General features: G+C 36.3%; 1 protein-coding gene across 2 annotated transcripts in view; it reads right to left on the reverse strand.

Moving 5' to 3' along the window:
• Positions 1-24,834, reverse strand: part of LOC306877056 (disco-interacting protein 2 homolog A-like) — a gene marked incomplete at both ends in the record, with an annotated part of 138,625 nt that overhangs the window by 47,782 nt on the left and 66,009 nt on the right. For both annotated transcript variants that reach the window (XM_079428581.1, XM_079428582.1), the window contains one exon: positions 1,248-1,319. In XM_079428581.1, coding sequence (XP_079284707.1) covers positions 1,248-1,319 — 72 coding nt within the window. The remainder of the gene's footprint in view (positions 1-1,247; positions 1,320-24,834) is intronic.

Raw genomic sequence — 24,834 nt, forward strand, 5'->3', positions numbered from 1 at the left:
TTCAAAGCCAAACCAAAAATATAGAGTGGGGGCCCAGACAGACGTTCACTTTTCCACAAGCCACCGCAACTATCATAAAATATTTATGCAGGGCCATTCTAAAATTAAACATACCCAAGGAATATAGATTGAGCTTGTCATCCAGCATCCAGTGAGGGAGAGCCCTGAGGGGGTTGTTAAAACACACATGAGCAGTCTAAATATTGACCCTCACGTGTGAACAAAATCAACAGAAAAGATGCCATTGATCTGGGATGGGGGAGATGCAGTAACCTGTACCCATTTCTCTGGCTTTTCCCACTAGTGCTGTTACTGTCAACTACTGTAAAACTTAAACTATCAAAAAAAATAAAAAATAAAATTGGTAACTGATATAAAGCTGAAAAATAGCATACAGACCTATAATAAATATTAAATGATTTTTTTTTTCTTTTTCATATATTGTTCATATATATATATATTTTTTTTTATTCAAGTGTGGCAGGTCACAGAATCAATAACATGATAGTTTTTTTTTATTATTATATGCAAACTGGAATATTTTTTCTTCTAAAAACAATAAAATAAAATAAAAACAATTGTCTATTCTTCACACAAAGCAATTGTATAACTATAGAATACTTGTAAAACATATATTTTTTTAAATACTTTCAAGGTATATATTTTTTTTCTTTATCAGCTCCACTCCCAATTCACTTTCATTTTGTGGAAACAAGCAGTGTGAACTTTCTGCAGAATATCTTGATTTTTTCTATTTGTTATATTTTAGTTTGGAGAATGCGAGTAAATAATGACATAATTTAAATTTTTAGGTGAACTACAGAGCATTTTAATTTTGTTGTTTCCAATAAAAGACAAGAAAAGAGCAAGGGACCATAAATAACTGTCACATCTATATTCTACATTTGAAAAAAACACCCTAAACCAAACAACAAAGACACACACACCACATAATTGAGAGTGTGAGGCAGTTTGAACCCTGCACTTAGATTTTAGTTTTATAGTGTGGATAACTCCTACTCCCCAGAGACACACACACACATTGTTTCCATTAGGTCAGAATATCCTTGACCGTACTGAAACCATGCATGTATATGTATCAGATCAATTCAGACCGCAGTAAAATGCAGACCTCTCATGAAGGTCGAAGAAGTGACGTGTGAAGATTTTATAACCTAGACATGCACTGTCTGCAAAAATAGTTAATTAAACAGCGGATTTACAGTTGATAAGAGGGAGTTGTTTACCTTGTATCTGGGGTATGTAGGGCGCCAATAATTTCCCTCTTTTCTTTTCATAGCCTTTCTGTGTGATGTCACCTACAGAGAGAGAAAGAGAAACAAAGGGATTGTGATGAATCATGTATTCTGTGTTTGAAAAGCTGGCGTCGCATTGCTCAGCGTCAGCCCATCACCCTGGCACAGCAGGGCACAGAGAAAGTTCACCAGGCCGCTGGTGTGCTGAGCTCCGCACGGCCCATAAACACCCAACTGCTGTTTAGAAACAGCAATGCACTGCAAACTGGCAGCGCAAACAAAAATTCCCAGAACAACGGCTTATGTAGGATTCATTATTCACTCAAACCTGAGCTTATAACCATCCTTTTACTCAAAAAATATCTTAATTTATCAAACAACCCTGATGAAAAGACAATACTGCACTGCAATAACTACCTTAAGGAGCCTAATCTAACCCTTTACAATTACTGTTGTTCATAGAGCTAAATATAGCCAAGTTAATTCAGCAATATGTCATCAATTAATATTTTTATTCAGCAAGAATGCATTAAATTGATCAAAAGTGACAGTAAAGGCTTTTACATTGTTACAAAAGAATTCTATTTCAACTTATTATTAATCAAAGAATCATGAGAAAATGCATCAGTTTCCACAAAACATATGAAGCAGCACATCTGTTTTCAACATAAATGATAATAAGAAATGTTTCTTGAGCAGCAAATCAGCATATTAGTGTCACGAATCCTGTTCATGCACTTCCGTTTGCTCACCACCAGATGTCGTCTTCTCTTTACATTGCCTCTCACACCACACAGACATGTACATGTCACTCCAGACTACAGTTCCCATGATCCATTGCACTGACTGCACATACACAGCTGAATGCACTGATTACACATACATTCAGACACGCTTTATAAGCCATGGACTTCCTCTTTCAGATTGCCGCGTATTGTTCTGGTTAGTCTTTTCATTTCATGTTGCCTTGTTTCCTGCTTCCTGCCTGTGTATCTTGGATTAACCCTTTGTTTCTCGCCGTTGGGACTCTGTTTGTACCTCGTTTGGATTATTGCTCATGTTATTGTACTACCCCTCTTCTCAAGCCCTCTGGATATTGTTCGCCAATCACAGACCCATGCTTGCCCTAGGATTACTCTTTGTCTTGTCTGTGTTATACCTGTTTGCTGATGTTTTGACCCTGTCTGTATTTTTGACCACGTCTTGGAATAAAGCTTGTAAATGGATCTGCACGTCTCACATCTCGTTCGCCCCGTAACAATTAGAATGATTTCTGTAAGATTATGTGACACTGAAGACTGGAGCAATGATGCTGGAAATTCAGCTTTGCATCACAGGAATATCATTAAAAAATCATTAAAAGGGAAAACTAAGAGATTTCTTTATTATTTTAAATGGTAATGTTATTATGGTAACACTATCACTGTTTTTACTGTATTTTGATCAAATAAATGTAGTCTTGTTGTGTATATGAAACATTAAAATGTAAAAAAAAAGACCAAAACCTTTTGAACGACAGTATACTATTCAACAGAAGAGAATAAGAAAGCATGTACTAGTCTAAAACAAACCTTCAAACCTAAACACATTACTTTTAATGTACTGAGCTAGTCAGTTCTATCAGATGTTTAATAAATCAGCTGAGAATTATTGAATTTTTACTCCAAACTTAATAAATAGTTATTAAAATATAATTTTACTGACACACTTGGAGCGATTTTCCTCCTGTTTATTCCACCAGCAGATATCGCTGACGGCAGTCTGGGCTCTGATACAAACAGGCCTAATTACAGGCTGTCTGAGACACATGCAATTTTATAAATTAATGGAGACCTTTCCGATCAGTAATGCCACCACAATGGCACTGGTAGACCTCAGCCTGCCACACTTCAGTTACTCTTCAATCACATGAAGAGGACATAAACACTGAAAATCAAACATATGAGAGATGAAAACATACGAAAGCCAAATATAAAGCTGAAAATGGTCTCATTTGTGACTGTCATGGTCAGTTGAGTCTTTCCTATGATAGATGAATGGATAAATTTATGGAGTCTGTGTGATGGTTTCTGAGTATATGAGATGTCTGACAGTTATTATACCAAGTGCACAGCTGGGATTATTGACATGAAACCCACGATCAGACATTATAATGATAAAACAGGCCAAATAAGCATGAAATCAATGGACAACCCCAAGTGAACCAACCAATCAGGTCACGTTGACTGGTTTGTAGGAGTATGCGCTGTGGCTGTGAGAAAATCAAAGATGAGGACAGAAAATTAACACTGCTAAATGTATCACATTGGTCCTGTTTGGGAATGTTGAAACCTTGTGTCGAGATGTTTATTCCCTTGTTATCCCGCATCACCCTGCTTCCCTCCAAGATCCAAGCCTGTAAAGGAGCTTTTTCTCCTCCAACAAAAGCCATATTGATTCAGCGTGGAGGCCAAGGTCCTGCTGACTGACACCACTAAAGAAAAGTGGGGCTCCCAAACAGTCTCTGACACATTCCCCTCCCCGCGCCTTTCCCAGCCATCCAGAGAAGATGATAAAAACCTCCGCAGATCACCGGGAGGGGGGCACTGGGAAAACATACCACTCAAACATCTGGGTCGCCAGTCAACACAGCTAACCTTCAGTTCAGAACAGCCACTAAACCCTATCATTTTACCTCAAAGATATGCCAAAGTTGATGCCGAAAGCTAGAAAAAAAGGCTTGTCTTCCAGAAAGATGGATGAGTTCACAGACAAGCAGAATGACTGAGATTTTCAGCGGGCGGGAGCAGAGGTGTGAACAGCAGACACTGTTGCCAATGTGTACAGATGCCCCTGAGTCATCGTCAAGAGCTGAGAGGTCTACTGTCTCCAGAGTGAGATGTGGATCATGCAAACAATGCGTTACTGTAGCAGAGCTCAGGCAGCTGACCTGACGCATGCATTGTCTGCTCAAACACAGAGCGTGGTGCAACACACAATAGATGGCTATTCTCCTGCCTACACAACCTCTCTGAACTACCTCCTTCTGTTACAGAAGACTTCAGCTCATCCAGGCCACAGTGTTGGGCCAGAGATTAGTGAAGATGGAGTATATACAGAATGCAGTGCTGAGAAACAGTGCATCTCACAATGCACCAATAGTAACATTATGTTCGCCACCGATAAGACATTTGTTTTCTATTTATATGATAAATTATATACAATTTTGTCAGAATAAATGAAAAATAAAATTTTTAAAACTAAAATTAATCAGCTCATGATGATATTCTCATAATTTTTCCCATGTTAAGGTGGATAACCGATAAATGATATTAAATTTTTTAAGTATTTTATCTATATAAATAAACACTGTCTAAATAAAAACTAAAAGCTAAAATCAGTTGCTCAATACCAATAAACCGAAAATTTTTTTTAATGTTACGGCCAAGAACCGATAAATGGCTCATGATAAAATTCTATCCTATTTTGTCTCAATAAATGGAAAATAAAACACTAAAAACTAAAATAAATCGACCATTACTGATAAGCCGATCATTTGTTTTTTCATTTTAAGGCCAATAACTGATAAATGGCTGATATAAAATTCTATACTATTTTGTCTAAATAAGTAAAAAAATAGAAATAAATAAAATCAAACAGCATCCGATACTTACTGTATAAGCCAATATTGTATTTGTATTTTTTCATGTTAAGGCCAATTACTGATAAATGTCTGTTATTAAAATTTGTCACTATTTTATCTAAACAAATAAAGAAAAATAAAATATAAAATTGATTATATTAAATGCTACAGGTTTAGGCATCATAACATTATAATATACAGTATAAAAATTGGATATTCATTTTGAGAAAGTGAAATTATTCACGTTTTTAAAGAACTTAGGTGAATGCCAGATAATGGCATAAGTAAAATGTAAAAAAGGGGAAATGGACAAGTACTTAATTAAATTAGTTAAATATCCACTAATTTATGATCAATATCATTCAATAGATTACATTTTTAAATATTTATATATATATATATATATATATATATATATACAATATCGGCCATTACGATAATCTATATGGAACATATTATTTCAGCAAATAAATAAATAAAAAATTCTATTAAATTCAATTAAAACTGTGTTCACATGAATTTGCCACACTGACCAACAGAAAGCCGCTTGGTTTGAAAATGCCTTCTATTTGAGATGTGCTTCATATATCGCTACTCTATTGACAATGGATTTTGTTGCCAAAATGTTGCTAATCTGACCACACCTTCACACTAGCCACTGACTATGACCATTACTATCGAAAAATGTATTTAGTAATCAAAAAAAATTTAAGAAAAAAAGATTCTGAATAATGAGAACATCTGGCTAATGATCAGCCCCACAGCAGGAGCTTTGAGATTCTGATGTGAAGATTCTGTTTTAAATGATGCTCTAGTTCAGAGCGCTTGAAGATAAAAGTCAAAGGTCAATGAGCTCTCCCCGTGTGTGTGGTCAATAAGAGGTGATGTTGGTATGGATGGGGATCAGGTGCACATCCCTCCCACATCAAACCATAAGAACTGGCCATTAGCTACTGATGGAGGCACAGTCAGGTGGCCACAGCTGCCACACAGACACTCTCCAGCCCATTTATATCTGCTGAACTGGCCACTGTAAATGCAGAGGTGAGATTCTCACTTCAAACATAAACCTAAGAAGAGGAGTGTGTTGTGCCTAATCACAATATAATAAACTGGGGAGGCACCAACTGATAATTTGATACATTAAGGCCATGAAGGTGTACTAAAAAGTAAATAAGGTCAATTTTGAGTTGATGCTTGTAAAGATGTGGTGGCTTTCAGAAAAATACATATCACAGTTGGATTATATCAGCCAATAACATGCCTGGCATCTGCATTCCATATGCTAATTCTGTGAAGTAAACAGCAGAATTCCACACAAAGTGTAGTCAAATTAGCCAAAGATTTTGTGCAGGCCTAGTAATAGGGCTCAGACTTTTTCACTGCACCCCTATTTTTTCCTATACCATCATCATTTTCATCATCATTATCATCATTACTGTGACTGCTATTGCCCATCACTCACTATTTTAAATTGTCCTCTCAGTCTTGTCTCTCCATCTCCATAAAGTTTTCACCACACACCAGACATGTATTTATGTGCATTCCACTCACAGACTGACCCAGATTTCTGTCCAGAGGAATAATTTCTCATTCTGCTCGGAATGAGAAACTCTGGAGAGAAGAAGCACTCGCTGACTCTCTTTTACAGGTGCCACTCCATCTTGCCCTGGTGGCACATGGGATTCTGAGCAGCTACAAAACTCCCAGCACTCCTTCAGATGACTGTAATTGACTGATAGCTATTGAACAGCACTACTTTCCTACCAGAAAGATTTGTGTCATAGGACAATAACTTCCTATTTCCAGTGGTTATAGGTTATTCCAACCAGTTATGTCCACTGCTGACTCCCGCCCAACACATGTGGAAGCTCAGCCTATTCAAGATATATTTTTGATACTTTCTTCAAAGGCAAAAATACACTACACAGATTACACACATTTTTGGAGTCTGGATAAGTCAAAGCCAGTTGCTGAAAGTTATAGCCCATCTGCAGATTTTGGGAAGTCGGAGTATTATGGGCACAGACTCCAGTATATTTTAGTTTCAGACTATGATTCCATCCAGTTTGAGAATATCAAACATGATATTTTGTGCAGAGTTTAGAAGACATTTTGTTTTAATTTGTCATGTGTCTCCTAGTATGTTTGAGGCGCATGTTCTGTGTGAGTTTGTTATGTTCAGAATGACTTGAAAAGTCTGGAAGCGTGTGTGATCCTCAGTTATTTAGTGTTCGATGCCAAGTTTTTCTCTGTAACCATTTACAATGTTGGCAAGTGTATGATGCCTAGTGTTTTAAAATCTGTTCAGATTTTAAAGTCTGTTTGAAACTGTAATTATCGTTGCCATAATACACTGTAAAGATTGTATGAAAGTTGTAAATAAAAAAATATTCATTTAAATGAAAATAATATTAAAATGTAACTATCAAAATTTGTGTGTTACTTGCTGTTTTTTTGTAATTAATTGTGAAATTTACTCGCGCTTTCTGGTGAAAATTGTTTCTTCATTGTTTTTTTCAGTGTAGCACAGAAATTACATACTTCAACTTTAAATGGCTGCACTAAAAAAAAATTCCAATGAGAAGATGCATGAATGTTTACGCTTCTGAGGAAATTCCAAAAGCTTTGTTTGATCCACAATAAGAATACACAGCTTTCAAAGATGTGCACACACACAAGCACACCCACACAAACCACTGCAGGTGCACATATTTCAGACAGAGCTCTCACCAGACACACAAGATTCATCTCCCGATGGCTGCAATCATCCCTAGTGTCTATGTGAGCGCCGCTGGTGCAGCCCTATCACTTTAAACAGCCCCTACCCCACCATCTGTAAGAGCCCAGGACCCCCTGGGAACAAATGGGAGGGGTCGGGCGATTAGGCAACGTTTAGACATGGACCATCACTATGGAAGCAGGGAGCTGCTCATGTCTGCATTCAGTCTGTTCCAATCACATACAGTCACAGAGATGGTATCAGTGTGACAAATCTCCACTGTAATCTCCACTGTTTGTCAGGCTGTTAATAATGATGCAGTAAACTGAAACAACAGAACCTCAAAGTTAAAAGAGTGTTCTGGTTTAAAACAACTTAAGCTTTATCATTTTGACAGGTTTGTCAACAACAAAAATTAATGCATTTATAGTCTCATCATAAATGCATTACAGGGACAATTATATTGTATGCATGGTCATTCATTCATTCATTCATTCATTCATCTATTGATTTATTCATTCATTCAAAATGTTCAAAAATGTAAAAAAAACAAAAACGAAAAAAAAAATCTGTTTATAAAATAAATAAATAAAAGTAACTAAATTTGCAACAGAATATTTTAAGGGGAGGTACTAAAAGTAAATAGGACTCTTTAAAATAAATAAATAAATAAACAAGCTACTTGCACTTAAAAAAATATATATATTTGTAAAGAAAAAAAAATTGTATGTGCAAAAATAATGTTTCCAATGCTAATTCATTTAGCAAAGATTAAATAAGTGACTTACAAAAGAGGAACAAAAGCAATTCATCAAGAAGCCAACTATATGTGTAATACACAAAAACATGGCATTGTATATTACAAATATTGTTGTTCCTCCTGTAAATCACTTTGGATTAAAACAAATCTTTAAAAATCTGCTCAAACTCTACATTTGAATTTGTATGTGTAAGAAAGAGGAGATGAGACACAAATCTCATGCTTGCGGCAAGTAAATAAATATGCTTCTTGTCCTTAAAACACATACACACATTTGATATTACCAGAAATATCTTTGTTAATCTGAAATAACATGAGCAAAAATGTTGCTAACAATGCTATTTAAATCAGCAAAGGTAAAGAAATAACCTTTAATCTTGAAAAAAATCTGTTCAAGCTCTAGTCCATTTGTGTTTTTCAAATGAATGTGTGAGGAAGAGGAGATGAGAGACTAATCTCACCCTCTTTCTCACCACCATCCCCCAAAAATCCCTCTCACACAAACACACACACACACACGTTGGTTTTTGTGGTTTATGGGGACTCCCCATAGGCGTAATGGTTTTTATACTGAACAAACTGTGTGTGCTATTGCCCTACACCAACCCTACACCTAAACTTAGCCCTCACAGGAGACTTTGTGCATTTTTAGATTTTCAAAAAAACACCATTTAGTATGTTTTTTAAGCCTTTTGAATTACGGGGACATGGGCAGTGTCCTCATAAACCACCTTCATATTGTAATACCTCTGTCATACCCATGTCATTATACAAATTTGTGTCCTCATAAACCACATAAACATGCACACACACACACACACACACAGTCTAACAGGATCCAATGTCCACACAGTGGCAGCTTAAATCACAAAACTGCTGCATCTTCACAGTACACCAGAATCACCACAACCAACATGACACGAGGTGAACACAATAGGTCAGTGGAAAAAGCCATCAAAAAATGATTTCCAGACAATAATGAGCCACACCTCTCTCCCAGCGCTTCACCCATCTGATGCCCACTGCACCCGCTCTCCCTGCTGCCATACATCACGCCTGTGCCAGCCTGGCATAATCACTGCCAAACCCATGTCTTCTGATCGGCCACAGTGATTACTGCAGTTTACACAAACCGTTGCCATCAAACTTTTCTGACAGGAAACACAATTGTTCTTGTGAATGACACAAAATACCCCTGCTAGCATGGCAAAATCAGATGACTAATAATGAACTTGATTTTTTTTAAAAAGCCCTGCATTCATCAATCATGAAACAATTACTGATCTAACATAAAAAAAAAAAAAAAATCAGCCCCCATTTTTTCAAGAGCAGAATAATCACAAATGAGATCTTGTGATCTCAACTGTTTCTCCAAAACAGTAATGAGATTAAATGGAGAGCAAATAGAGGTTATCTTACTTGTCAGACTTTTCCAATTAAAAAGACCCCTGTGATCTCACATGTGTCCTCTAGAGTTTCAAAAGAGGTCTCAATAGTTTCTCAAACTGTGCTCAAGACTACAACCAGTCTCAATATAACCTCAAACATTTCTCATCGAATATATATACATGACTAAATTATCTGAGCTTTGCTAGCCATATTCAGCCTCAGTATTCTTACTGTAAGCCTCATGTGTGTGTTTTTATTTCCCCCAATTTTAGCATAAAAAGTTGTTACCTGAATGAAACTGAGAACACAAGTCGCCTGTCTCAATAACAGGATGCAATTTACCCACAAACTTAACAGAGAAAATGTGCCTACAATGAAAAAAAAAAAAATTATATATATATATATATATATATATATATTATATATATATATATATTTTTTTTTTTTTTTTTTTCATTGTAGGCACGTTTTAACATCAAAAATGAACTGGTCAAAAATATTTAACATCAAATCAATCTACATGCATGTATTTATACCAACAAAACTCATTTTTATGGGTTAAATCAGGTTAAAAAAGTTTTTGAAGTTTATTGTAAGGTTTTGCAACAACATTTCAATCTTTACTGTAAAATTCACTTTTACCGGTAATTCATTTACATTTACATTTATTCATTTAGCACATGCTCAGCGAACCAATACCTTGCAAATGAGGAACACAACAAGAGTTCATAATTATTTGTGAACTTTGCAACAATTTCTGAATGAAATGTACTAGCAATTTCTGACTAGCATTGTTTTAGTGCAGTTCTTTAAGGTAACAGTTGCAAGTCACCACTTTTTACAATGTGTCAAAGTTTCCCATCATCACCCACTTACCACTCGATCAGCACATCTCGCCAGCGCAGGTGTGAAAAACTCTTCCGGAGAGCCATCCAACACTCTTACAGAAAGTCTAAGCGCAGGGTTTCCTCGGCTCTGGAAGGCTGTCTGCGTCTCTGTGTGTCTGTCTGGCAGCAGGGCAGCCAAACCACACAGTGGAGTCAGCAGCAGTGACGGCGCACGTGCCCACAACTCATCCAACCACACAAGCTGCACGCAGACGCAGCTCTGCTGAGGCTGCTCCCCGCTCACATGCTGTAACCAGAGTCCTGTCAACTTCACAGGGCAGACGGGAACCAGAAACAGGCGCAGAGCTCCACGCTGAGGTCACGCCGGGCCGGATGATACCGTCGGGACGCAGGGTGAGCGCTGAAGTCAGGCGCTTGAGGTTTGGAAATGCTCTTTGTTTCCTCTCAAAGAGAAATGTGGAAACCTTTGCAGTCTCTATCTCTCTCTCACACACATTTCCTCCCGTCTGTCCTCCTCCCCCCAAACCTCAGCCCTCTCTCTCCTCTTGTTCCTCTATTACCCCTCCCCTCCATTTCTCTCCCACCCTCCTCTCATCCCAGGTCTGCACACAGAGCCGAGCCAGGCTGACGGATTAGAGCGTTAAAAAACACTCCAACCCCCACCACCCATAACACACTTACGCAAATAAGGTTCTTCAGGGGATCTTTGCAGCACCTTAGCATCAACAATGAAGAATCTTCTTATTTTTTGCAATATAAGGTTCTAGAGTCATATGCATCAAACATCTTTAAGATACTTCAGATAAGCTGATTGATTTCTGGGTTATTTAAAAGAAAAGCTCATCCAAAAATAAAACTAAATAACCCAACTCATGTCATTTATACCCAACTTTTGTTTGACATCTTAAAACATTTGAGAATTTGAAGAGCTTTCTCTGTTCAAGTGAATGCGTTTGAATGCTGTCAATGAATGATAAAAGCAGCATAAAAAGTTTTTACTTGACTATTTCTACATTTTATGAAATTTTTTAATTAATAATTTTGGTAACACTTTGATATTTTATTATTATGAAAAAGTTTTGCAACACTACTGTAAGGTTTAATTTGTTAGCCTAATGCATTAGATAGTACTGTATGAACTTACTATGAACTTTTTACAGAAATTAATTTATAAATATACTATTGGTCATTGTTAATTCATGTTTGTTCACAACACATTAACTAATGTTAGCTAATTTATTAAATGTGAATTGTTTAAAATGTGTTAGCATATGTACAAATTAACATTAATAAATTACAGCAAAATGAATAAATGCTGTAAAAGTATTTTTGTCATATTACTGATTTAACTAATGTTAACAAATTGAACCTTATTGTAAAGTGTTACCATAATTTTTTGACTCAAATGTTTGTTGTTGTTAATTTTTATTTTATTTTTTTACTTTTAAATCTTTTTTTTGTCATCTTGTCTTCCTTCTGCAAAGTACATTGAGAAGCTACCATTAAAGATGCAAAAATGGCATTTGGCATCACTAATGTGCCATATCTGAGTATATGCGAATGCAAATGAGATTAATAGCTCCAGGAATTTCAGCAAACATGACTTGCAATGAGTGTCACATGACTTTCTTGTCATTTCTGGAGCTTGACAACACCCGTCCCTATTTATTGTATAGATACATGAACACGATCATTCTTCAAAACACCTCCTTTTGTGCTCCCTGAAAGAACATCACAGGGTTTGAAATTACATGAGGAGTAAATTATGACCAAATTTGTGTTTATACATCAGTTTTTCATTTAAAATAGCAGTGCGTAGCTTTTTGAAGAAGAACTAGAGTATAAAACGTTATTTATGAGATTAAATGCTTCCTATCAGGCTCTGAAACACTTTTTTTCTTACTGAATCCATTATTTACATATAAACAAACACACACTCAGCTACATAACACACCTTCACATAACACACAGATAACACAAGACACACCTGTCGTGTTCAAAAAGCCATCCAAGACACAGGAACTGCATTCATTGACTTTGCAGCCAGTGTCAGCACCCCTGTTAGTGAGGAATCCCAGAGCCGAGGAGACTATTGACCCTCCGGTGACACTGTGACATTGTGTGATCTTATTAGGGAGAGAAAGAGAGCAGTGTTCTCCTATCTGTTTTAGCGAGCGACCACCACCCAACGGAGGAGGATACCAGAGATACCGGAAACACAGAACACAAGCTAAATGTGACATGTTGCATGTTCTTTTCAAAGAAAATATATCACAACAAGCTCAAGATGTTGTTCATGCAGTTCTATTAGTCACAGCACTAAATGCATACAACTAAAACCCAAGCTAACATTTGACCCACATGCTGAATTCTCACTTCTAAGTCTTATTTTTGAGATCTTTCTAGATGAGTCACAGAGCAAGGGCCCTTTGAGATGGTTCTTTGTGGCCAAACATAATCATTAAGTCTTAAGTCTGTAAACACACAATACAAGATTTCCGTCTAATCTTCTCAGTCAAAGCGTGAAACACAAGTGCTAGATCCTTTCTAAAGCGGGCGCACTGTCTAATTGCACACATACACAAATACACAACTTGAAGCATAAACACAGTGTAGACGCCAACGGCTAATCAGCTTTAACAAGCTTCAGCGAGAAGAATCACGCCATACACGGGATCTGCAGATGGTGTATCATATGGATCATTTCCATGCTGAGGTATTCACAGTTGCGTAGAATGCAGCTTACAAGCAATGACATGTTCTTGTGAAAAATTGCAATCATAAAAATTTGAGTCAATAATTTAAAATTTAGCCGACTTTGACAACAGCTGGGAAAATGTATACGATTTTATTAGATATAACTGGCATATAGTGATGAAAAAAGAAGCAAAGATAGTGTGCGTTGTCTGAATTATGAATTATATAAATTTGCTCTTTTTAATGGGTCATTCACAATATTCGCAAAACATGGTTTGAATCAGGAATAAAAAGGAATTGAAATTGTAACATTATTTCACAATATTACTGTTTTACTGTAAACCCCAAACTTGTAAACAGTAGTGTTTATATTCAAAAAAGAGTTTTGCTGAAAAAAAGTAAATATTGGTTATTGTTTAGAATAGCATCCAGATGTAAGGTTGAACACCTTAGTTGAACTAGGTACAGAACACACAGATCTATAACACCAGCGAATTTGATTATAATGTCACTCCAGTGAAAACAGGAAGTGTGTTTGACTCCTGAGGGAGGCTGAGGGACTATCAGCCACCAGCCCCTTTAATGAATAGCTGAACATCAATTAGGCAACATTAAGGCCTATTTACACAAAGGAGGGTGAGAGGAGGAATTCACACAAAAGGAAGCCGATGGTTAACTCGGAAAGCGAGAGATAAAGAGAAAGAAAAGAAAGAGGGGGAATAGACCTTCTTTCCCAGGATCATTTATCCTCACCACGTCATGACACGTCTGTACCCTTTGACTCTATCCATGGAGACATCGGCATTTACAAGATGTGCCGCAGAGATACGATCAGCAATACAAATGGGTCGTCTCTCATGCACGACAAACACACAGTTCTGTGAATAAGACACTGATTATGCTCTGCATATGAATTCCAGCTATTCCAGATGGATTTCCTCACGGTGAAAATCTTTTAAATATGCAAATTGGGGCGAGAGATAGTAACGTTGTGAGGGTGAGGGACAGGAAGGTAAGAACATGAGAGGAGAAAACAAAGGAAAGATGGAAAAGGAAAGGGATTTACCCGAGCAGACAGGGATTGTAAGATAAAAAGAGGGAGGAAAGAAAGGGGGGAAGAGGGAGGCAGGAAGAGAGGGAGGGCTTTCACCCCCCACCTCTCATTAACTTCCTCTCTGTCTTTCTCTCATTTGCTACACGAATAATTAGGGCGTTTACACTGAAGGGGAGACGGGTGCTGGGATTGCTGTCACACTGGGGAACATGGAAGAGGAGCAGCCATCCAACACACACACACACAGGCCAGAAACACCCATCAGCTGCTTTTCAATAAAAAAAAAAAATAGAGATCTTAAAAACATTTTAAATATTGCAAGTGATAATGATTATTTCTTTGCAGAATATCAAAGCCAGATAAGACTTTGCCAGAGCCACACAATTAAAAACAGTCTTTTGCAATAGAGGCTCACTGGAAAAACATGCCTCTACCTATTTTTTGCATACAATTCAGCTCAAATTTCATCTGAAATGACCACTAGTGGCAGTAAAACACCAACAACTTTTATTTGTTTTTAAACTTATATGATTACAGGGACAGAATATTTATTAAGATTTATTTTTATGCAGTTCCTTGTAAAATAGTATGCTACAACATCAAAACATTTTGGTTTGTAAACTAATATTTTGACGCTTACATTACATAACCTGCTCCATATGTATAGCTTTTCTGATTTAGTAAACTTGCTCAGTAGCTCACCTGGTATGAATATTGTGAAACATGAATCATAATAAACAAGCTTAAAGACTTGTAGAAGCAAGCTAATATTGCTTCAGAATTTATTAAATTTTTTATTATTATTTCACGCTTGCTTTTATTAACACTACCAGTTAAGTATGTTAATTTCAAACATGATAGAGCATTAATCTTTTAGTGTCACTCACCAGGCATTTCATTTCCAAACTGCCGTGATGCGTACAACAACCAGTGTTATAAAACATTGCCAGATTCACATTAATTGGTTATGAATAATTCTGAACATGTGCCACTCATTGAACATTTCAATTTGAAAATGAAAATACATTTCTTTATTATCAGTTGGCACTATGCTAAGCTAGTAGGTGAAGTTGCAAGCTTTCTAACCAAATGATTTAAAAATAGTTTAATTTAAATATTTAGTTCAGTCATGAAACTCTAGATGGCGCAGGCTGACCGGTTGTTAACGTAACTGATGATATTCAGAGAGTTAAATGACTTGGCACAAGCTGATTGGTTCATGCTGCATATGCAGCCAATGAGCTTACTGCCTTGCATTTATATGGCTGGCTAGCATTCACTTGAGATTCTTGCAGCGCGCGTTCAGAGTTTCTCTGAAACCCTCCATCTTCCCCATCTCCACCTGTGTAGATCTGCTATGGGTTATTTTGTATGCTATTTGTGCAACAGCAGTATGTCTTGAATACTCACAGCACCGTATCGCCATATGCATTGACAGTAGCAAGTTCCTGTACTTGCTTGCAGCAGCAGCAGCAATAATCTACAACTACAGCAATAACCAGCAGCAGCGTAGCAGATCTATTCCACCAAGACCAAATACATTAACATTGTCATATCCATCACAATGCTAAAATCTTCAGAGAGGTGTAATGATTGAACTAGCTTTAACTCCAGTAATATAATTTGATATATAATTTAAATATCATTAATATATGCATTTTCATATTAAGATTAAATACACAGTAATGTGTTTTTTTCTATCATTTCTAATCTAGCACCGAACAGAGTACCAATACAACGTCTCAGCCAGTAAAATGGCTTTGTTAAGGAAAGCTGTTAGGATTCTGCATTTTACATGACAGTGGCCAAACATTGCATAAAGCCGGCCAATGAGATTAGAGCTTGTCAAATCAAGCTCTTGCCATTTGTGTGTGTAATGAGCATCAGATGAAGCTAAAGTGGGCATGCTGTCTGGAGCTGAGACTAGAAATAAACTGACATTCCATCATAAAAACAAATGACAAAAACAGAGTGAGTTGAACCCAGACCAGATTGAGGCCTGTTGAATTAAATACAGTATACACCATACCAGACAACGCACACACACACACACACACACACAAATGCCTGACAGGCTCAAAAAGCTCGGGAGACTCAGCAAATTACTGTACAGTAGGGCTGCCCTCGACTAAGGATTTTTCTGGTCGACTAGTAGTCGTTCATTTTAAGCATTAACTTGACTAATCACACGTTTATTAATAAACCATTTAAATCATTATAATGAGCTTTTGAAAGTAGACATTTCACTCACTCCGCACAGACACTTGAACAGTACACATTTCTCGAGATTAACATTAGATTGAGAGGCCATGTAAAGTTGATATTTAAATATATTGATATATAAAGTTGTAAAGTACATATTTCAGATGATAGGTGAGCGTTTGGATGTCTTGCCCGATGTACTGACTAGCCATTAACGAATGTGGATTTGTTTTTGTTTTCGGTGACTAAACGACTAATACAATTTTGGTTGACCAAGCCTCTTCTAGTCGACTAACGATTAGTTGACTATTAGGGGGCAGCCCTAATCTACAGAGTGCTGTTAAACACATTTATAGACATACATCCTAAAATACCTTTCAGGCAATAAAAGACAAAAGACTTAAATGGCTTATTGCTCTTGAACAGTTAAGTACACATAAAGATATGTCAAAATGCTCGTCTTGGCAAGTATAAGATTTTGGTCAAATTGTCCACCTCTAACTATAAATTCTTTGGTTTATTTTAATGCATGCACACATACACTCTTGAATCTTTTAGTTAGCGAACTGTTAGCATCTCTACTCAGTAACTCAGTAATGAAGCAGTAAGTAAACTGCAGCGATCTGTCAATTTAAACTATGATAGGTCATGTCAATCATGAGTGAAGGTGGCATAGCAGCTACAGCAGCTAAGTGTTAGCATGCGTTAATATGCAAGATGAGTGCTTTGTTTTTTGTCGTTGTGTCTGTGTCGTATTTTACCGGACACAAAGGCATTAAAACCCTAAAACTGAAAATAAATGGACCAAGCGGCTCTATGAAAGTGAATTATCATATGAATGGCCAATTTTGCTCTGTCTGAATGGGTGATTAGGGTGGGACTCTCTCATAAGGCTTGAGGAGTGTTTGCAGACCAGCGCTGAAATTAAACACCAAACATCTCCAGAGGACACCATACAAATCCATTTAATAGCTGTGGACACACACACTGTGTCAGTATACAGCTGACATGAAAGATGCAAACCATGTGACACTGTCTGTGTCTTTAGCTATTATGTAGTATTTAGTACATACTTGCCATGCCATACAATATTATCTTCATTGTGATTTGTTTACCCTTGTGAAAAAGAAGTGCACTTATTTGAATTACTGGATGTGCACTTGTAGTGTACTTTAAATTTTAAAAAGAATATAATTTTTTTTTATAAAAAACTGTACTTGCAGTAGATAATAATGAAATAAAAGGCCACTTGCAGTAAGTGTACTTAAACAGATTACACTTTCAAGACAGTTTCTTAATTTGCACTTTGTAATATTTCAAATTAATAGTTTCACTTTAAAATATATATATAAAAAAAATTTTTTTTATAATAGTTTGTCATATTTTAAAGCACACTTATTTTGATGTGTTGACTAACATACTAACGTATTCGCATAATTAATACATTTTTAAAAGGTGTCATCGGATGCTAAATTCACTTTTCAAGTTGTTTGAACATAAATGTGTATTGTAAGTGTGTGTACACATCCAGCCTATAATTATAAAAATCCACCCAGTGTTTTTTTTTTTTTTTTTTTAATCCCTATTTTAAAATCCCCTTTCTCAAATCAGGCTGTTCTGAGACTCCTGTCAGAATGACGTAGTTCTGTACAGACTGCTCCTACGATAGTTGATTGACAAGACCGTCTTACCTTAGATGAGAATGAGAGAATGAAATGCCTTTAACTGAAAATTGAGTGTTTAATCTTGTCATTTTACATTATTGACACACTATTTTCCTATTCTGATATTATGCAGTTGCTTTGACACAATTCATATTGTTAAAAGCGCTATATAAATAACTAGACCTAGATAGACCTAGAACTAGATAACTTGACTAGACCTGCCCTGAGTGAAATGAGTGCGCTGTCATCAGTCCGACTGCCATTGTGTCGACTCCGGTGCAGGGGATGACAAGATGTCTCCGATTAAGCGATTGAGGTGTTTTGTTGTTGGATGTAATAATGAATAAAGCAGTCATCATTTACTCCTGACATCTGAGCCGCTGAAGACGCAAAGGATTAACGTTACTTTCGCTTTGAAGTGAATACGCTGATCCCCGATCTGCCTAGATGCGTCTATGTTCGCAAGAATCATTCGTGATCCAGCTTCATCTACAGAAGAAGTTAGTATAAGGGTTTTTTTATGACTCTTTGCATATCGCCTTTCCTAATAATATGCTAGTTAGCAAGTTTCGCAGCTAAAGTAAACAGTACTGCTCGTCACCCGGGGTCAGCAGAGCTCATTAGCATTTAAAGCAACATGGACTAAAAACAGCTTGCTGAAAACAGAGCTGATTTTGACAGGGTAAAAAAGGTGTTTTTTACACTACCATTGAGAAATTGGAAAATAAAACCTATGTTATAGACTTTTAATTAAGACCCTAAAGAATCAAGATACATTTCTTTCCTACTTAAGCTGGGGAAAAAATATACTTTCATGTAATATAAATTTAATCTATATTTCATTTTCATTTAATTGCAATCAACATGCAAATTGCCCAACATCTTAACATTCAGTTCTGGCTTAATTTTAAAGTATATTATTTCCATATTACAGTAAGTACTCTAAATATGCTAAAGTGCACTTCTTTTTCACAAAGGTGAAATGACATAAAAATAGAGAGAGAGAGAGAGACAGAGAGAGAGAGAGAGAGAGAGGAGCCCACCTTGAGACTAATTAAGCAGAACAGAAGTGACTGCAGAAAGACAGAGGTGAGTGATACGTAATATTAGAAAGGGCGAATTATATGTACAGGTGAGTTGAAATGCAGGATAACGCAGGTGCAAACATATAGGCAGGTGTGTATGACTGATTCCACAGAACACACACACATGCAGCTGCTCTGCCGTGTGACAGGCTGGGCTCACCAGGTTTGGGGCAGGAAGACCACCAGCCTGCACCCCACTACCATCTGTCTGAACAACACTCACAGGAACTGCCCACACTGAGAGGGACTACACACACATTTACAAAATGTATTTTAAAATATACACATAGATCCCGATGAGACACAGACAGTGTGTCTCAACCATAAATTGTAATAAAAGATGGACGACGCATCTCTATTTCCTTCCACTGAAGAAAAGTGAAGCCAAAATATCCCAGAAATGGCCACTGTAGTCTTGCGATGAAGTCTTTTAGTATCAAGGTCCCACCCAAACTTCCTCAGAGCCGATCACAAGCACACAATCATGATGCCACAACCAGTTTTTTTTAGCATTAAATAACTAACCAAAAAAAACTTACTAAAAAAATGAACGCTTGAGCACATCAACGTAATACGAACTACCTAAAATGACAGAACCCATCTTTGGGAAAAAAAAATATTTTAAGCTTAATCAGATTTTTTTAACGTCCCATTTTTTAATCAGATTTTTTCACGTCCCATTTGGGTGGAGTTTATGACCTATACTGCAGCCAACCACCATGTGGCAATCAAAATGTTTTGGCTTCACTTTTCAGTAAGTACCTATTTCAAAATAAGTAGAAATTAATTCAAAATAAGTACTCAAGTACTCAAGACAATATGTGAGTACAGAAACAGCCTTGGTGTGAAGACAGACACAGCACAGCACAGCACAAACCAACAAACATCATAAAGCTTGGAGTAATGTTTTCGCACATAAACTACTGTCAAAAGTGTGGGGACAGAAAAATTTTATAACCTCTCATGCTCACCAAAGCAGCATTTATTTGATCAGAAATATAGTAAAAACAGTAATACATTATATATATATACAGTATATACAGTGTATATATATATATATATATATATATATATATATATATATATATATATATATATATATATATATACACATACACACACACACACACACATATATATATATATATATATATATATATATATATATATATTACAATTTAAAATAACTGTTTTGTATTTAGAAAATAAGATAAATGGTAATTTATTCCTGTGATGCAAATCTGAATTTTCACCATCATTACTCTAGTCTTCAGTGTCACATGATCCTTCAGAAATCATTCTAATATGATTTAATGCACAAATAAATAAATAAACAAATAAATGTAAAAAAAAGTATCAATGCTAAAAAAAGTTAGTTTCATATTTTTGTGAAAACCATAATCCATTTTTTCCAGGATTCTTTTACAAACACTCTTCCCTTTATGACACGCTTCAGCTTTAATTTGAGGGCCCATTAGTGGACGTGAACTGATGTGACCTCAGCATCTGCCTCAGGGGGAATATGATCCACAAACACACTCAACACCCCTCAGCCATCAACCCTCTATCACTCCAGCTCTTCATCTGTTCCTCCCAATCCTTCTTTTTTCCACACTGCCTTTTCCGCTCCCAAATTCCTAAAAACAAATCACTCTTTAATGTGTTTGCAGTGTCGCGTGGGTCAGTGGAGGAAACACACTATATGAGTGTGTGTGTGTGTGTGTCGCTGAGGAAGACAATAGCAACACAGCAGGAAGAACTGATTCATCCCTCTGTCAAATTACACAGAGAGATAGAGTAAGATAAATTTTAGTAGCTGCAGCTTTGAAGTATCTTTTATCACATATGTTCTATTCCAAAACCTAATGGATTTCCTATCTAAGCAGCATTTACAGATCCCAACATGATGTTTGTTCCAAAAAGTAGCCAACTTAATCATGCTGCCTCCTAAGAGAGCTCGTTTTGGCAAAATTTTAATGTAGCGCCACATGTATCCTGTGTGGAGAATGTAATCTCATAATGCAGCGGCTTTCTAATATTTTGATGCCATGGACTCCATATATAATCCCTTAAAATGGACCTCTTCCTAAAATATAAAGGCAGCTAAGGGGAAAATGTGTAATAATCGCATGGAAAAAGATGTATTGATACTGTGCAAAAAAGTTATAAATACTTTGTGTAATAGTGATGTGGAAAAAAAGTTTGCATCTCACCAAGTTCACATTATATTTTTTTCATATCTTATCTGTCAATAGAACAAAATAATTTGTGCTTAATCTGATGATTCCAACAACAGTCAATTCTATACATTTTATGCATTTTATGAGGGTTTGGTGTGGAAGAGATGCCTTCTGTCTTATTGGTAGTTTAATGTTTTCCCTTTATTTATTTATTCATTTGTTTGTTTGTTTGGTCAGTTGGTTTTCTATTTAGATGTTGTTGTTTTTTTTCATTCTTTATTGTATGCAACTGTTCCTTGCATAATTAATAGAAAATGTGCAATTACAAAGGATTTTTATTTTAAGAACATAAACATTAAATCATTTTTTATTTATTTTTTATAGTTATTTTGTATTTTTGCATTTATTTTTCCACAGACCCCTTTGCAGCCCCGGGTGCCTGAAATATCAAGATTTCGTATGCATAAGTTTCTCGTAGGAATTCTCTTTTTACTGCAAATATTACTTTAGAGGCTCCATAAATTCTCAAACTATATTGGAATCAATTTTGAATCAAGACTCCTGTGAGCATCATTTGTGTGCTGAGCAGAAATGCTGCCCATGCAGAGCGTCCCAAATCAGTCACTCATGAGGATTCATCCCAGTTAGGATACTGCCTTAGGTTTCGTCTCACTAGGTCTCGAAACAAAGACCTAATCTATCAAAAACACCCTAGACACAAAGAGTTGATTGTGTGGTATTAACATCTCTCCGTGCATTATCCACAGTCCTCCACTCCTCCTCTTTCCTGCTGGATGGAGGGACACAAGACAGATCCAGTAGTGATAAAGCTACAGCCGGCAGCAGTGATGTGTCTCCAGCAGATTGACTGTCTCTCCCTAACACCTTTCCTCCAGCTACTGAGCACGCTCTGTGGCCTATCAATAATTCAGAGGCCTTGTGAAGTGGCGGGCGGCTCGGAGGTCCCTCAGCGGCTATCATAGTAAGAGTGACGATATTATAAGCGAGGGCTTGCTTAAAATTTAACACCTCAGAGTCTTGGTCTTTAACCAAAATGGTCACATTTGCTCTTAGACAGAGGAGACCACAGCTCAACATACTTTAGATATATACTGTATACTCAAAAGAGTGTGGATCGCACACTTAAAACAAACCCCAGAGACAGGAAGAGCAGCCTTGCTGCTTTATGATATATGACTTTTTGAAGTAGTATGCAGTATTGCACATTTAGTACTGAAATAGTATGCAACAAGAAACACTTCAAACTGTAACATTTAACCTTGAACAATATAGTAATGTACCAACTCTTAAACATAAAGGTGCTAAAAGGGGGTTTTCCATTTTTGGTTTCTCAAAAAACCTTTCAGTGAACAGTTATTAAAATAACTTTTCCTTGTTTCCAGTAAATGTACCTGAAATATTTCCAAACAAACTGATATGAAATCGAGTTGAGAATCAAAGTGAATTAGAATCGATGCCCAGCCTGACTCTCTATGTTACATGATTATTTCAGTTATCATACTTTATTCAATAACAATTATAATATTATAAAGGCAATTATTTGACATTTATTTTTTACAATTAAATGCAATATAAACCACCTTTAAACCTATATAGGTAAAAAAAAAAAAGTCTGACTTTTAGCAGTCCAAACAAATATTAAGTTAGAAGAAATCCTATTTTATACTATTTATTTATTTTTTTTATATAAAGATAAATCACAAAATGAAATGTATCACTTTAGTTACGTTGCTGTTCACAATTGTAAGGTCAGCAATTTATGTATGTATATGTTTATTTATTTATTTATAGAAAGCATTTATTTAAAATGATAATAATATTTCATGAGACTACTTTTATTGTACATTTTTATAGAAATAATGAAGCCTTGGTGAGATAAGAGACTTCTTTCAAGAACATTACAAAAACTTTTAGCAGTAGTGTACTGTATATTCACACTGGAAATCAATGGAAGGTCAAGTATAGGTCATTGCACATTACCCAGTGCAGTATGATCCAGTTGCATACTGCACAATTTGTTAAATGTACTAGCCAGTAAAAAGTCCATTGATGTTAAGCATACAGAAAATATGCATACTCTACGCATTACGCAAACTGCTTGCTACTTAGTATGCCATTCCAAACTCTGCCTTTTTGGGATGCAACAGCGAAAGCATTTCTGTTAGCAATTAGTAGGAAGTCAAGTTACCAGTCTTATGCGCTAGACTAATGCATGTGTGTGTGTGTGTGTGTGTGTGGTAGCTCAGGGCTGATCCATCTTGTCACACAGCTGTTTCATAAACCTCGATACCCTGCTGAGACAGACCAGTCTTTGCTGCTAATGACTCAACACACACACACACACCTAAACCGCTATCACACACATGCTGATGTGGGAGGTCTATCCCGTGTGTTCAAAAATCAAAGCGTATGTCAGCTACCGGCTTCTTCCGATGGGGTGTTTGAAAACCCAAGCCATCCTCTAGCCTAAAAATGAGTCAGCCGCACAACATTTGTACAACACATCACCTTCAATCATGCTATAAAACCTTGTAGAGTTAACAACATTATCAATAGGTGGCACCAGAGTGCAACAGAGTCAAAGACACACCACGCCTCTCCCTGCTGTCTTCCTGCTCTATCTTTCCTTCTGTCCTCTTCTCCACCCTTTGTGCTGCGACTCACTCATTCACAAACACACCTGAATGAGCCGGTAACACACAGGGTCGATAGTTAACCTGAAACAGCCTGTAGTTAACAGTATAAAACTGATCAAAGCTTCGTTCTGAGGCATAGACATTTAACACAGAGACATTATACCTAATAATGACACAAATGGTTTGTGCTGACATCATAAACTGATAACATATATGCAGGCACCCTTATTCACCCGTATGGGCATCTTATTACAAAAGACAGCATGTGGATATGTAGTTGGATAAGGATGGTTGACTAGTTTTAAACAAGTACACTTTAGCATACTTAAAAAAAGTGATTATTATGGAAATAAAATAATATGCTTATAATATATATAATAATATGTTTTCAGACACTTACTGTAATTGCATTCTAATTGCAATTAAATGAAAATGTATTATTATAGTTTATGTTTATAAACTAGTTACTAGTTAAACTTATATCGGTTAGTTAAACTGTAGACATCTGGCACTCTTACTGTAAGTAGCACTTACTTATATCTTTATACGTAATTGCATAATTTCATTGTCTTTGAAGTATGGTTAAAGTGTGCATTTATGGTACACTAAAATATAATTTAATGCAATTTATATTGAAGCTTATATTTCATGTATTTAAATTAGTGCTGTCAAACTATTAATCACGATTAATCGCATCC

This window comes from Barbus barbus (genome assembly GCF_936440315.1).
Source record: "Barbus barbus genome assembly, chromosome: 11".
Taxonomy (NCBI): domain Eukaryota; kingdom Metazoa; phylum Chordata; class Actinopteri; order Cypriniformes; family Cyprinidae; genus Barbus; species Barbus barbus.